Source organism: Porites lutea, chromosome 11 (genome assembly GCF_958299795.1).
Source record: "Porites lutea chromosome 11, jaPorLute2.1, whole genome shotgun sequence".
NCBI classification, from domain to species: domain Eukaryota; kingdom Metazoa; phylum Cnidaria; class Anthozoa; order Scleractinia; family Poritidae; genus Porites; species Porites lutea.
In genome coordinates, this window is record NC_133211.1 from 13,418,878 (window position 1) to 13,434,845 (window position 15,968).

The following is a 15,968-nucleotide window of genomic DNA, read 5'->3' on the forward strand; positions in this document are numbered from 1 at the left end:
AAAACCTTTGTAAAACTCCGTTTCAAGACAGGGCAACATAAATAGCCATGTATCGTCTTGTCTGAGGGGTCAGAGAATGTTTTTTTTATGATTCCTAATCGTTTCAATTTTGTTCATAAGACTCTAGAAAAAGAAAACATAAGTAGCACTAAAACTAACGACTATAGATTTGGGTAGGGTAATACAATGTAACCTGAGATCAGGCCCAATTTTTACAAAGCGAAACGAAAATAGAGCCCGATATCAGGTTAATACAACAAGGCTGATTATTACTTGTGCCACAAGCATTGCTATAGTCATATGTTGCATTCCTTTTTTTATATATATGGCAAGCAATTGCGTATGCATCGTTGCGTTTCAGTGCAACAGATTTTGTGAGAGCCAGTATTTAGTATAACTCTTTTACGCAACTCATTTTTCCCCCAGGCTACTCCCCCTTCTACGTAGATCGTTTTCACATGACGTCACGGCGACCATATTGGTGTACAAAACAATGAAACGGGCGGCCATGTTGGTGTACAGAAGAAGTCCTCTCTGAATTGAACTTCTTTTGGTCAAGAAATGGTAGGTACTTCATATATTATTCCTATAGTGTACCGATATATAGATTCTTATAGTCCAGTCTTTCTTCTACTGTACCGTGTACCGAGGTACTTGGCTTACTTAAGTACTTGGCTTGCTTCAGTGTCTTGGCGTGCTCGAGTGCCTCAAGCACGCCAAGTAACCGAAGTAGGCCAAGACACAAAAGTAGGCCAAGACACTCAAGCAAGCCAAGTAAGTGAAGTAGGCCAAGACAGAAAAGTAGGCTAAGACACTCAAGTAAGCCAGGACATTCAAGTAGGCCAAGACACTGAAGCAAGCCAAGTACCACGGTACACTTCTGAGAAAGACTGCACTATAAGAATCTATATATTAGTACACTATAGAATCATATATGAAGTACCTACCCAAGAAATTGGCATAGCCGCTGACCACATGATTGAAAACGATCTATTAACCATCTGCTTTGGAGACTAATCAGGTAGGTCCAACCATGAGACGATCCAGTCTAGCCGTTGGGTTTTGCGATACCAGTAAGTGAATTTCCCTAAACAATGTTTGATTCTTTGCCAAGAAGTCCGTAAATGTTGGTTTATTAGGTGATTACTCGATAACTACTATTTAATAATAATAATAGTAATAATAATAGTGGAAATTAGAGACGGTAAAAAAGATGGCAAATGTAAGCAACAAATAAAACCTGCAAGAGCCATTCATATCTTTCGAATGTTAGGCCTTGTGTAGAATGCTAAACAAATGTAATTCAGTATTACAGTAAAAGTTTGTCCTTAAATGATTTATTGCGGAATTAAAACACCAAGAATTAAGTTCCCTAGTCCTAAGTGTCTCAATATAAGTTGAACTCTTTAATTGAGACCATCTGCTGTCCAACTCAGTAAAATGTCTGACATGTGTGTGAACAAAATTATAGAAAATGTTTGGTTAATTCTACGAAATTTTAATCCAAAATCCAGACGCAGTCTTCGGAGTAACCAGCCACTCCAGTAAGTTCTCCATTCCTAATTGCCAAATACTTTTTGCCGAAGTTTGCAAACAGAACCACGGCTCGACGGCCGTCGGTAGACTGCTCATCAGCTTTTAGGATCCATTCTTCCGCGCCGTAATGTTGACCCTTGGTGTAAATATAATCTCCATTAGGGTCGTACCCTGTGGAAGAAAAGAAATAAAAGAAAGAAATAGAAATGATTTTTTTCAGTTTGTGACAAAAGTTACTAGAAAAAAAAAAAGGAATCCTGGTTCGTAGAAATCATTTGCGCCACGTCGGGGTAGGTCAGGGAGATGGTAAAACCAGTTGACCGTGCAAAGCAATTTATAATTAGAGTTTAATTCTTCTCCATAACATTAGCTTAAACGAAAAAGTAAAACACATCCATCGAGGGCTGAGCTTGCACTTTGCTTTCGTAAGTTCTGTCCATGCGTTGCTATCGCGCAGAAAACAGAGAACGCCTTAAACCCATTGCGCGCAGCGCAGCCTTCCCAAGACACAACACGCACCAAGTGAGATGGACGTGAGAAGGAACTCCTAGGAAAGAAACTGGCTTCTTTTGAGTCGATTTTCCTGCGCCTACGATCACTTAACTTAACTGAATAATCTTCGTTCAGTAAAGATTCCGTACATTTCTTGTGCCTTATGTGAATTCTCAGCAGAACGTTATTGTTGTTGTTTGTTTTTTGCATATGCTTCCTTGTAGTTTGCATACTAAGATTTGGCTGTAAAAGTAATCTTCGTTCAGTAAAGATTCCGTACATTTCTTGTGCCTTATGTGAATTCTCAGCAGAACGTTATTGTTGTTGTTTGCTTTTTGCATATGCTTCCTTGTAGTTTGCATACTAAGATTTGGCTGTAAAAGTTTCAGTTGTTTCAGGATTGCTTGGTGTCAGGGTTAGGCACCATTAGTGACTTGCCTTCGGAGCAGCTGCCACACCGACTCATTTTAAACTTCGTCAACTTTATTAACCCTTTGGCAAATTTTCGGTCGTTCAAGGTGAATGTGTCGCATATACATCAGTGTAATTCAAAGCAAAGTACTGCTTTCTTTCTAAAACTCATTTTAATAAATAATAGTAAAAAAATCAACTCATTTTGATTAAAAATGTCATCTTACCCAGATAACCATTTGTCGCGTAGTTCTTAAAGAAGTGAATTTCGCTTTTGCTTTGTTTCTCTTCGACCCAGTAGCTGGTGTCTTCAGGGTGGTCTCTCAAAACCAGAGTACTGCGGCTTCCACTCGCGGGATGAAACTTGACTTGGCCTAATGCAATTAAGTAAAAAGTTTAAGGGACTCCTCAGCCTCTTTGGCATAGTTAACGAGGTAACCATAGGGGACCGAAACGCTGTATTAACTATATCATAAGCAGGTTCAAGTTTATCTATTTACTGTAAATTTCAATCTGTATGTATATATAGAAGATATATGTAAATGTTTTTTTTTAGATTTGCCATGATTTTGTAGTTCTCTGTATAGTTCTCTTCGGTTTTCAAAATATTTAATAATGCTCCTTTGAGTCTTTTCTGAAGGTCTTCTTTGGCATGTTTTTTAAGCTTTTTCAGTAATCGGCTCCTGGCTTTTTGGCATCTCGTTCCATATCTTTGGGCCAACAGGAGAAAACGCGTTCTTTTGTATATCAAGTCTAGATGGATTTCACTGAATTTTTTGACAGCGTAAAGGATATTAGTGTCATCTTAAAAAAAAAAAACAAATAAATTTTCCGAGCAAAAATGAACATCATTTATGTAAAGTAAAAGTAAATGAGGTCTGCAACGTAGGCTATGTCAATAGCCGCTGTTTAACTTTGGATGGATTGCGTACATTCAGGAAATCAGTAGGAAGTCCATATGAAGATGTCTTTACCTGATTCTGCCAAGAATTTTCCAGTGAGTTTGTGTAAAAAGGCCCTTCCGGGTTTCTTTTGAATGTCCACTGTCGGGAGGTCCATTTCTTGTGGAATTTCAGATGAGCTCAGTTTTATGGCACTTTCCGGCACACCCGAATCCAGGGCGTTAACGATCTCTTTTGCTAGGGATGCTAAGGAATTTTCGAACACAGTTCCGTCTCTAATAATGAAAACGAAAGAAATTGTCAGTTAATTTGGATTTCTTAGTAGACTTGTCCATTGGCCGACTTTCTGTGACCGGTGAGCGAAAATTGTGCCAAACGTCGACCTTTCTTTTCGAGGGCTAACTTGGCAGTATAGGAATTAATTAGACTGTGTGTTAGCCGGCGCTCAAAATCGAAGTAGATAGGGACAATTACTGTCTGAATTCATAACAGGAGAAAAAGGGATGACGTAACGGTAGATGCAACACTAAGAAACATCCGGTAGGACTGAACTCTCACTGATGTGGCTTGGGTCCGAGTCCCGGCGTCGACGTCAATAGGCTGATTTAGCACAAGGACGGGAACGTCAGTTGACGACGGGAAAGCGCCCGGAAAGGACTAAACACGACTTCCAGTGCTCCATTTGCCACTCTTCCATTGGTCAAGCCAGTTGTTTGATTTGCGAGCGCCGTCGTCAACTGACGTTCCCGTTCTGTTGCTAAATCAGCCTAATTATATGGGTTGAGTTTTGAATTGTTACTTCTTTTCTCTTTTCAACTCCAGTTTGCCCCTCTCCCCAAACACTAGCACACCAAATTTGAATTCGCTCTAGAAGAGTCTCCAGTTAGTTGCAAGAGGACAGAAAGACGGGAACGGGATAATCAGTTCTAGCAACGATCAAGTGACAGCCTCTCTAAGTAACTTAAAGTTTGGTTTGGTCTTAGATAGCCCTTTGCCAGAATGATCAGCAAGTCTTAAGACATACAAAATTCATTTTCGATAACAGCAGAACAGAGACAGTCTATTCAGTCGGGATAGGCTTTCTTACAATGTTTCTTGTTATGTTATAATATCTAGTGTGTAGTTTGCCATGTGTTGCCGTTCTCTCGGTAGACCAACCAGGTATTGAGATTTCACGCCGGCAAATCGTATTCTCTCATACCTAGAAGAGCATTCGCGCGTGATGCGCCTAGCTTAGCAAGAGGCACATTAAGTAACCTCGTCAGGTGCCCCGGAAAAAAATTCGATTTGTCCCAACAGGAGTAGAGGTTATGAGTTAATCGTCACTAGTTTAGCTACTCTACCACTGAGCTACGTTATGTACACCGCTAACTGGACTGGAATGTCGATGCCGAACGGCATGTGAACGAGAATACAGAGCGTTCTCACACGACCTTACGTCTGCCATATTCGTGTCCCCCAAAACAATGAAATTAACCGGTGGCCATGTTAGTGTTCATTCTAAACCAGTCCTGTCGGAGTTGAATCTTTTTCTCATGTAAAAACCTTCTTTTAGACTGCGAGCAGTCCGCCTTTTCTCTTAAGATTCCTCGAGTTCACAGACGGAGTGAGCGCATTGGCACTGAAAACGCATTTAGCCAAAAAGGGACTGGGGCGAGACGAGGAAAGACGCTCTCGTTTCTCGCCGCTCGCGCGTCCTTCCCCAGCGACTTTGAAGAAAATAAGAGACTACTTGCAGTCTAACTTATTTTGTTTCAATACACTGTTAAGCATAGCTGCTGGCTACGTGGGTAAAAAGGCCCTATAAATGTAATGGTGAGTTTAAAGCTTGGTAAATGAATGGGAGAGATGTTCCTTCAGTTATTGACAGCCGAGGTGGAACAAAATGAAGCGAAGTATTTGTCTATATACCTAAAGTCAATCCATAAGAGGCCAGCTGTAATGATACCAAGCCAGCCTTGGGCTTTGAATCCCTTCTCGCACATGACAGGCACAATCGATTTAGTTTGTCCGTCAGCATAGTTTAGTTCCTTTTTACAATTCCTAGAACCCTAAAAGTAGAGCACACCATTAGATTTAAAGAAAAGCCTAGGCGATGCCGGAAAAAAGTATCCATGAAGCGTCCTAATGTCCCTGCATACATGTACATGCATACACCACAAAAACAGAGGTATAAACTTTGCTTCGCCTTTTTATGGTACAACCCAACACTGGTGTGAATTTATTTGTCAGCAAAAAAAAAAAAAAAAAATTCCCTGTTGGTCGTACTAATGCGAACTTGCACGAGTCAGGCTCTAAAAACTATTACAGGTAATCAGAATAGTTAATTATAAGTTAAAGGAGGAGACATGGAAGACTATAGGAATGAATAAAACTTACGCAATAATCGGAAGTCATAAAACAGCAAACAACAGCAGCATTATCCACTCCATAAGCCATACTAAACAGAAACAAAAGACCGCAAATACAATATGAACTTCTGCTTGAAGAACAGATAATGTTTAAAGTTTTTCTTGAGGGGGGTTCGTCAAGGTAGGTGTCAGGAGTCAGTCGCACAAATCGTAACGTCTGACGTCAACACGGACGTCAGATGTCAAGCTCAGTCGAACTTTCCTGACAGTACGTTTTACGCAGCCGACCTCAGAGGACCTCAGAGGCACTGTAGCGGGGGCGCTTGACAAACAGCCTCTTTCTTTTAAGACAAGTTAATACGTCCGCAGTACGCATCACATTATGCAATCGTTTTGAGCTTTATACAACTGTTTTCCAGGTTGCTCGTCTAGCTAGGGTTCGCACTCGCCCGCCCCACAGACCAGCTGTAAATTAACTTAGCTATGTTAACGGTGGTCAGAAGCCAGCGGTGGTTAAATTCAGCGTTCACTATAAAAGTAACCAACCTGTCATTTATGTTTCCTGTAATGCCACCGTGCACATCCATCCAGGCATTGATACCAAGATGACGTAAGCCTTGATAGACTTGCTCCACCAGGCTCTGAACATTCCACTGATACGACAGCATCACGTGTTGCGGAGTTGCCATGGCTACTTGTTGTGATACCCAGCTACTGCTTGGACTGAATTGAAGAGCAGTTTAAAAGTACTTTCTGAAGATCAGAAACCGCTCATTTTACTATTATTTACTGCAATTGAAATCATCATTTCAATCTTTTTTCATAAAAACACAGTGCCAGTTATCGACAGTTAGCAACACCACTAACAGACTAATCTGTGACATCCTAGAGACGACTTAAGAGACTACTCTCTTAACATCAGCTTTTGAATCGTTTAAGGTGATTCCCTAGTTTTGCACTGCGCATCTCTTACTGCGCATAACAAGATGGCCGCCGTAAAAAAGAGCATGTGAAGTAATATTATTAAAATGAAGTTGACTGAAGAGAAACACTATTGGAACTTTTGCTTGCTGTTGTTTCTTGCCGAGGTGAGACTCAATGTGTTGGGAATCTGCATAACGTAAGCAGTACGCGTGTTGCTGAGTTCGACCTCCTCTCGGAGAACCTCGATAGTGGATGTTTAACTTGTGCTTACTCAGTTTGATTTTCATTTAAACACTTTCTTTATCACATTGTGTCCTAAATGTGATATCTCGATGTAAATTCTGTAAAAATGGATTTTTTAATACTTTCTTCCCCCTATCACATACATTCTATTTTGAAACTCGCCCCAGTCCTCTCTCAAAAATCGGAGAAAATGCGTTTGGTGCGCACTTTCTGCAGCTCTACCGCAAAAACGAGTACGGTGACCCCCATTTTTTATTTCATGATTTTAATAAGGACAGTGCTTCCTTTCGATGAGAAAAAAATTGGCACAAATCTATGTTCAGTTTTTTGGCAATTTTACTAAATTGTACGGATTGAGCCATCACGGGTCGAAAAGCGCGCGTTCAATTTAATTCTACTTTGGAGCGTAAAGTAAAAACAAGGGCATTAAAAGGCATTTTTCTGGTACGCAAGTGGATAAACAATACATTAAAGTCAAATTCTGTGTGATGTCACATGCATCATCGAAAAAATCTCTCCTTTTTGTCTAGTTTTGCGCTGCCCGCGGTTTTTGTAAAAGGGTCCTAAATAGCCGTATTTGTCAGCATTGTGACGTCAAAACGAGCACGGTGACCCCCACTTTTTATTACTTTTTTATCATCTTCTTGACTTGTTACATCAGTGTACCAAGTTTTAGCTAAAACCTATGTTAGGTTCTTTTACTATGGAATCACCTTAAGTTTACTTTGGTTTACGGTGCATAGACAGTTTCATCAACTGCAACGATTCTAAATTCTTCAGATTGGCGCTGCTCAATACGCAGAAACATTTCTACAGAAACTAGCAAATTCGTTCTGGATTGACGTCTTATACATTGTGCGTAGCCTCGTTTTCAGTAGGGTGTGGTGTAGGGTTGATGGCACCTGGTCCAGTTTTAGCCATAATTCAACCCATTGGACGTCAAAATCCCCACCTTACAACGCGCTCACCCACAAGGGTGGCACAGTGGTGAGAGCACTCGTTTTTCACCAATGTGGCCGGGGCTCAAATGCCGGCGTTAAGGCCATCTGTGGGTTGAGTTTATTGTTGGTATTTCTTCAGGTGCTCCGGTTTTTCCGTCTCACCAAAAACGAACACTTGCATAATCCAGTTCGATCTGGAACGCACAGACACGTTTTAATGAGTTCCTAAGAACTCCAAAGTGTTTCGTGAGTAAGTAAATTAAAATTTACAATTTTTACCCTCTCAATTTTACAGTATTAACTTCTATACGATCAAAGTCAAGTGCACGCTACCATAACACCTGTGTGAAAGGCAAGTGTAAAGGCTCTCTCTTTTACCGATAACAACAGACTATAATCGTGACTGATGTTACTTGCAACAACATATACTTTATCAAGGGCTGCATGTAAGAGTCTTATCTTCTTTGGTAAAGGATCTGGACCAGTAGCCAGAGGTCGAAGTTTTTTTCTACCTGTGCCGTCACCGACTGAAAAAAGAACATCTTTCTCGTGTATTCACCAGGCTTAAAATGCACCATCATTATTTAATCATTGCGCATAACTGAGCACATCTCGACATTCCAGTCCTTGCAGTACAGTATGTAGGATGCTTGTCACATGAACCAGGAGGTTATGGGCTCCTGCATGAACCTAGCTGCTCTCACAAGTCTCCTGTAGCTCAGTGGTAGAGCATCTGAATCGGAGACCAGAAGGTCACAAGTTCAACTGCCATTAGGAGTACGCGGATTTTTTTTCTTCCGAGCCACCTGTGTCACTGATGAGAATTATCTTTCTCATTTATTCGATAATTTTTCGTCATCATACATTGATTTATTCTGACGAAGGACAGAAAGGGCTGGCAAATGATATGGTGCCTACGTCCCCATTCCACCCAAAGCTGTTCTGCTTTTAAAACGCACCTTCCATGCGAAGTGAACAAGAAAGACTTTAAGAATAACCACAGGTCACCCAAGCTGAGTATATGGGTGCTTGGATCCCGTAATGAGCTTGGTCTATTCTGCGGCTCAGTGGCCCGTGAGCCTTGAACGCTTTAGTGTGTTTGCAAAAAAAATTATTTTTGACGTTTTCAATTGTGACAAATGGCGCTTTCGTGAGCAAAAACATTTGCGCGCCCGAAGAAAACGCCTGCACTGCAGGCTGCAAAAGTCCATCATAAACAGTAACCCTAAAAATAAAATTAATAATAAACAAAGATTTCCTTCCCTGCAATAAATTTCTGTGAAGTAAATTAGAAACTCTGCTCTGAAAAACAAGTTTGCAGAGGTATGTATAACTCGTTATTTTACCTATTGTGCGTCAAATTTCCGTTTTCCGCATGATGAATTGACTTATTTACATATTCAAGCTTGGGTTTGAAGGTGTTCACTGTGTTTTTTACGAGCAGAATTCTTTTACCAAGATCAGAACGAGGTTCTACCTTGTTTAAAATAATACTTGCTACTAAAACTAAAATCTTAGAAATTTTCAGCCATACTTATTCAGGGAAATAATAAATAAATCAATTGTTGTTTCAGCTCTAAGTACACCGAAGAACTGACGATTCGCATAGCCGGGTGCTACCGAAGTCGTTTTCGCTGTATGATTTGTTGAATACTGGACCTTTAAACTAAGTCTGACGAAATCGACAGTATTCTATCATTATCTCTGGGAGTCGATGTGATATTTGCAAAATCATAAATTACTCTTCTTAATACCAAGAGCAGATAACAAGTTCGGTTTTCACTTCATAAAACTAGTTAAAAGGATCGTTAGGAGTCGATCAGACTCCTCATAAAATAGCCTTACCCCTGACAACTGACATTGTGAAACTGAGTGGAACGACTGCCACTACCTCCTAAAATAAATATTCGATTCAAAGCAGCTGAAATCGAGAATGCGTGATCAGCTATACTCAGCTATAGCAACAAGAGTCCCTGAAGAATGCTTAGGGAAGCCTCTTATCCAACTTACCTTTGAATCGTTCGTGCCTCAAGAAAGCTGGCGGCTAATGTTCAAGCTGAAGCTGACAGAAAATGGCCTGTACAAGGATCCTGACCCGCGTTACTGATAGATTCAACTTGTTCTTTCTAAACACTTTATGCAAATAGGTCGCTCGCGTAATAACGGTGCAAGTTTTAAAGATCATTGTCTTTTAAATGATTAATCGAGTGTGGAATTAAATGAGATTCATAACGTCCATAAGCATGTTTCACATTTTCCATTTTCGATTTAAAGTCGTCTTTTTAAGCAAGTTCAGCATGAAAAAACCTTGTAAAGTGATTTAAAAAAATGCAATTATCATGTTCTATGTTAATTACCATTAACGTAGAAAATGTTGGAACTATCAGCAACGTTTACTGGAGTGACTCTATATTTTTTTCGTGTGCGGTGTGGTGCCAATTGGGCATTGAAATCACTAATGTTCAGCTACTTTTTATAGAATCCTATTCCACCCCATGTAAGAGAATCTGGATTTCTGAATCCGGCAAATTTTGCCTTTGGAATCCGGAATCTGGGATGTTTTGCTTGTGGAATCTAGATTCCAGGGCCCAGTTGTTCGAAGGCCGATTAGTGTTTAACCCGAGTTTCTTTTTCTTGTGTTCAAAAGCATTTTCTGGGATAATTTTCTCTGTGATTCTTAGAGCTCCCAATCATCAACTTGAGGACAAAAAGAATTCCAGCTGAAATGCTTTTTAAGCTTTCAAATCTGAATTCAAATCTCGCACTAACCCTGGGTTATCTTAACCCAGCTTTGAACAACTCGGTCCAGGGCTTTTTAAACCGGGAATACAGCTCAAGGAATCCGGAATCCCAGTTCAACGGACAAAGAATCCAGAATCCAGTACCTGGAATCCGGAATCCATGCCGTGGAATCCAGAATCCAAGACCGTCTTGGATTGCCTTACATGGGGCGGCTATTCCTCTCGGCTCAGGATTAGCTTCCCAGTATGATGCTCTGCCGCAAAAAGGGGAAAGGGTGGGGAGGGTGGGGAGAAAAAGGGAATACGAAAACTCTTCCTAATCCCCTCTCTTTTTACCTTCCTCCCAAGTCCCTTTCGCGCTTACCTGAAACCAAGGGCTCATACCATCCTGCCATCACTCCGTGCAATATCAAGGGCTTCAACATATTGTTGGTTTTCAAAACATAAGTCAGTTTTTTAACCTACACGACATCTCTCCCCGCTGCCATGTTAATGCCGCGCCACGCAAAAGCTCTGAAATTCAAGCGTATTTTATGACAAAACGAAGGACCCTTTCAAAGTTAAAATTTGCATATATATTAGGTTTTAGCTGCTCAAATACTTCACGAAAGTAAAAATTCGGAAGGATCGATCATTTCTCTAGTTTGAATTCAGATGACGTCATTTACGCATACCGGCTCAGGGTGGAGAAAAAACCACACCATCTTTTGCTCAGATTTGCCGTGAAGGTCAGTTTTGTTCACTCGTTCACCATGTACCTGAACCTGTATAGTTGTACTTACCAACCGTATTGGATAAGCTTTACTCTGTTACAATAGTTGCTTTTCCCAACCAAGTCACTAACAAGGCCGGTAATTGGTTTTAATAGTGCTTATGACAATAACCGGAAGTTGCTGGACACTAATCATCTTCACTTGCTCGAAAGACAAAAATTATTTTATTCAAATTGTTAAAGCAAACCTTTTATCTGAATTTACAACTTCATCTTTAATAGGATATTCATCAGCTTATAAATACTATTCACTTTTTGGGTAGAAATTATATACAGCTTTTCCATTTAGGAAACAATTATACGATCATAAACGTCACAGCCTCACAATGACGTGAAGGTGAACTGTTCGGGCTATCAAGTATGCATTTGGTTTCACCACGGTCAAACGAGAGAAATCTTTGGAAAAGTTACGTAAAGTACGTCAAAACTAAGGTTATTATTATCATTGTTGAAAATTTAATATATTATGCACCAACACGTTACGTAGTAAATTACTAAAACTTTTTAAAAATAAGTGGAAAAGAGTTCTAAGCGATTGAAAACTTAAACTGGTGATACTTCCGGAGCCATTTCTCAACAGAAATTTACACCGGCGCGAAGTCCTTTAAACGAAAGGAAGCTGAATATTCTGAGGAAAATTGAAAGGGAGTTTCGTTAACTTATTAGTTTAAACATCCTTCGCTATTTTTCCGCTTAATGCCTCATACGTTTAACCGCAGTGGAGCATCTGGAACCCACCTTATTTACGACTTTAACATAACTTCGATCCCAGGTTCACTCTGTTCACTTCTACACCCATGCAAGGTACTCGGGATTCAGAAATCCGGGAAATCTTTGCTAGTGGAATCCGGAATGCTGGGCTTTGGAATCTGGAATTTAGCTTAAGGACTCCGGATTCCAGATACTGGATTCCGGATTGCACGCTCCAAGACTGTCTTGGATTACCTTGCATGGAGCGACACTTTCCTGTAAGATCATTATACGTTTCTGGGAAACTGCCCACCTACCCCTCCACTAAGCTAACATTAACACATACTTCTCACTTAGGGCAAAATGTTGGCTTAGGGGAGGGGTAGGTGGGCAGATTCCCAAGAACCTTTGTAGCGAAGTTGTCTTAAAGGCATTACGTCAAGCATCTCACATTACAAATAATCTCCTCATGGCGGCTAACGCAACCATAACAATAAACTCGCTTACAAATACATTAAGAACTTCCTTAAGGATAGGACTGACCACCCTATTGAAGCGACAGTGTAAATCGTCACGCAACACTCTGTCCCATCAAGTGTTGCGTGACAACCCACGGCTGTAACTGTAAGTTGATTTGCTTGAACGCTAAGCTATTGAACTAAGTTACTTAGCTTTGACAAAAATAACCACAAAATCTTATCACTTTTCAACTATCGTTGACATAACTAATTTTATAATTCATATAACTTAGGTCGTCTATAGTTTTATATAAATAATTTTAATTATATTAAAGATATCCAAGACGTGTCTTCGTTTCCAAGACGTGTACTTAGTTTAAGTACACACACTTACTTAAAAGTAATTTTACATGACTGCTTACATTTACTAATTATAAACAGGAGAAAATAAAGGGAATTTAACCTCCTTCATTTTTTCTTGTTGTAAATTACTAAATCCAAAACATTTCTGCATCTCTGGTGTAAAGAAAACTCTTCTTTAAACACAATACATTGCAAAATTGAGTCGCTGCTACAACATAAAACGAAAACAAATGTAAAGTCCGGTTCAAACGTCGCCGTCATATGTGCCGAATTTAATGCTAATGAGGAAAATCTGCGACGTTTGAACCGGGCCTAAGCATTGAAATTCAGCGTTATAAATTGACTAACAAACAACTGTTTAAAACTTCATACTTTTTAAAGGTTCTATGAACATAAAAGAACGGAACGGCCTGTATTAGAACTGCTCTAAGGGTAAGTGATAGGTACGAATCATATAGAAACCGACTTGAAAAATTGACCGGGTTTTGAAAAATGACCCTTAAATCACTGAACAGATTTCGCGAACCATTATCTAAAACAGAAAGTCTTTTTACTGCTGCGATCACAAAGAGGCAGAAAAAAATAAGTGTCATCATAAGTGAAGCACATTTCACTGTATGAATAATAAGAACCATTTTTCCTCAAAGCGCTTTGATGTCTGCGCTAATTTTTACACAGGAGACGTGCGAACGAAATGCCATTTTAACTTAATTTTTAACTTAATAGCCATTTTCGCTATTTTTTTTTGTCTGAACCTGAGGACTAAACTGACCGTTCCACGCCTGATAGTGGCCAAAGAGAAATTCTTCAAGAAATTTAAATTTGTTTTTGTAAAATCCTAGGATCCAAATGGTACTCAGCAAAACTTCTGCCAAAGGGATTTCATTTAAATGGCAACACCGTGAGATTTCGTCCACAGACGCAAAAGACAAATCATTTCACAATAAATCCGTCTAGGACTGAAAAAGTTGACAACTGAAACATCTCACAGTGAACAAACAAGAACGCAAAGCAGTTTGGATGAACATAGGCCTTTCTCAACAGAGCGTGTTCACATGACGTCACGGCGGCCATATTGGTGTTCCAAAACAATGAAAGGGCGGCCATGTTAGTGTTTCAAATCAATCCTGTGGAAGTTGAACTCTTTTCTTATTTAAACTCTTTCTTTTGCTCCAATAAAGTTGCAAAGATGCTGGCCGCGGGAGTGAAAACGCTCTGTAGGCCAGTTCGAATTATCTTCTCCGAGGCTGAGAAGAATGAAAAAAAAAAAAAAAATTTATAATCCTTGAACGTTAATGCAATTGCCTTTGTTTTATGCACCTTAGCCTCGTAGCCACGTATGAATTTTATAACTATATAATGTGCGCGTACTATGGAACAAAAAAGAATCCCTAATTATATGTACTACCTACGCAGCTTTAAATGGAAGACATAAATGGTTCTAAACTAAAATAATGGTAAAATGATAAAACAAAAATTTGACAATAAAACGTTTCGTGACTAAAAAACAATCCTTTGGAGGATAAAGAATACAAACTTCCAAGAATTCGAAGGATTCCCAAAATATGATTTAAAACAAATCCACCGAGACTTGGAGAAAAAACTAACTGAACTATTTTCCTTCTTGAGTTTGAACAGTAAAATCCACGAAGCCGTATTTGCTGCCTCGAGGTCCTCTTATTTTAACGAACTCTCAAAATGCCTCATAAAACATGGAACCCGTGAGGATGAGCTACTTTGAAGATCTCTTAGCTTGGGGATCTTAGTGCTCCTTTGAGAGTCACTTTTTCTTATTGTAGACGAAATGATCAGTTGGATACGTAAGAGTCGTGCCTGTATAAGACACTGACTTCCAACAACTCTCCAGGATCTCTATCAAATCCAAATAGCGGAGAGGTTCCTGGACAAGGCTGCCAGCGCTATATGAACGCGAAGAATGCCCTGGAAATGAGTTTCGTGATAGCGAGGCACCGAGGACCAAATGCTTACGTAACACTGGCGCCATTTTTTTACAGAGTCAAAATCTTTTAAAGGGTTCCCTTATAAAGCAGCCAACACACTCTTTCCGGTTATGTTGAACTTTATAACGAGCGTGCATCCACACTTGCGTGTATATGCTAGTATCTCAGGGTATCATATCAGTCTACCTGGACTCTCGGATGGCAAGGTTGCAGCTTCAAGCATTCTTCCGGGATCAAGTCTACGCATGAGCTCTGGATCCGTGGGGAGCTGGAGAGAGCTACATTTAAGGAACCACAAGAATATTCCTACTTGGCTCATAACATCCAGTGTACCTTGCGCGAGATCTGTTGGGTCAGTCCCGCTACTTGAAGACGGACGGAGAACATTGGGACCAAAGACAGTTGCCAAGTTATTTTGCCCCATTTTGTTCTGATCTTGATGCACACTTAATCTGTCAAACAATTATTACAAATTTCAGTTAGAAAAGCAAACTTAAATACGTCAGCCAATCAATCGTCGTTTCTGAGATCGGAAAGTATCCTGTCATGTAACATGCTTTGAACAAAAGGTCAACTACCAATCATCTCTTCAAAGCCTTGAAGAAATTTACACGCAAGTGCGCCCGTTTAATCAACGAAATGTCTTCATCAAGGGCAGGGTTTATTCTAGAGCGCGGCCTTGCCGGATTTCCGCATAATGGAAAAAAATGCCGCATAAAATTTACGTTGCCGCGTCAAAGGGACGCAAGAAAAAAAATATAGACCCAAGGATAAGGGACTGGTCAAAAAGTATAGAGGGGGGTGGGCCGGAGCAGAGAGAGGGTGGGTCATGAGGTTTTGAGCCTTGTGCAAGGGGTGGGTCGTGCAATTTTCAGCTACCCTTAGGGGGTGGGTCACCCTATTTTTTACTAACTACTAACGAGACAGTTGACTACACTTGTTATATAAAACACAGCCAACTGGAATTATTGCTAAAATACTCACAAACCTGTTGTGCGAGAAAATACAAAGGATGACAGGCCGCACATCTATACGGGCGTGGAACCCTCTGTGAACCGTTTTTCTTCTTTTTTGTAAGGAAATGATTGGTGGTTCTTTAAAAATTTATTGAAGTTATAGTTGGTTTTGTATAAGATTCCATTTTTTCATTCAAGCTTCCTTTATAGTAGACACTGAGGGCTGG

General features: G+C 40.0%; 2 protein-coding genes across 2 annotated transcripts in view; both read right to left on the bottom strand.

Moving 5' to 3' along the window:
- Positions 1-1,117: 1,117 nt before the first annotated feature.
- On the bottom strand, positions 1,118-9,933 carry LOC140952015 (uncharacterized). The gene is made up of 7 exons (XM_073401413.1): positions 9,811-9,933; positions 6,239-6,415; positions 5,721-5,781; positions 5,253-5,392; positions 3,414-3,616; positions 2,667-2,813; positions 1,118-1,707 (listed from the first exon to the last, which is right to left on the bottom strand). The coding sequence occupies exons 2-7, from the start codon at positions 6,379-6,381 to the stop codon at positions 1,499-1,501; spliced, it is 903 nt and encodes a 300-aa protein (XP_073257514.1). The 5' UTR covers positions 6,382-6,415; positions 9,811-9,933; the 3' UTR covers positions 1,118-1,498.
- A 1,526-nt stretch (positions 9,934-11,459) lies between these two features.
- Positions 11,460-15,968, bottom strand: part of LOC140952929 (active breakpoint cluster region-related protein-like) — a 28,515-nt gene continuing 24,006 nt past the window's right edge. The window contains exon 27 of the mRNA XM_073402384.1: positions 11,460-15,237. Within this exon, the coding sequence (XP_073258485.1) occupies positions 14,958-15,237 (280 nt within the window). The 3' untranslated portion in view covers positions 11,460-14,957. The remainder of the gene's footprint in view (positions 15,238-15,968) is intronic.

Excerpts from the sequence above, each read along its gene's own strand:
- LOC140952015 (XM_073401413.1), bottom strand. The coding sequence starts at position 6,381 with ATGGCAACTCCGCAACACGTGATGCTGTCGTATCAGTGGAATGTTCAG. Across the intron at positions 5,782-6,238 it reads ACAGGAAACATAAATGACAG|TATGGCTTATGGAGTGGATA; the intron begins GTTGGTTACTTT and ends GTTTCTGTTTAG. Across the intron at positions 1,708-2,666 it reads CGCGACAAATGGTTATCTGG|GGTACGACCCTAATGGAGAT; the intron begins GTAAGATGACAT and ends TTTCTTCCACAG.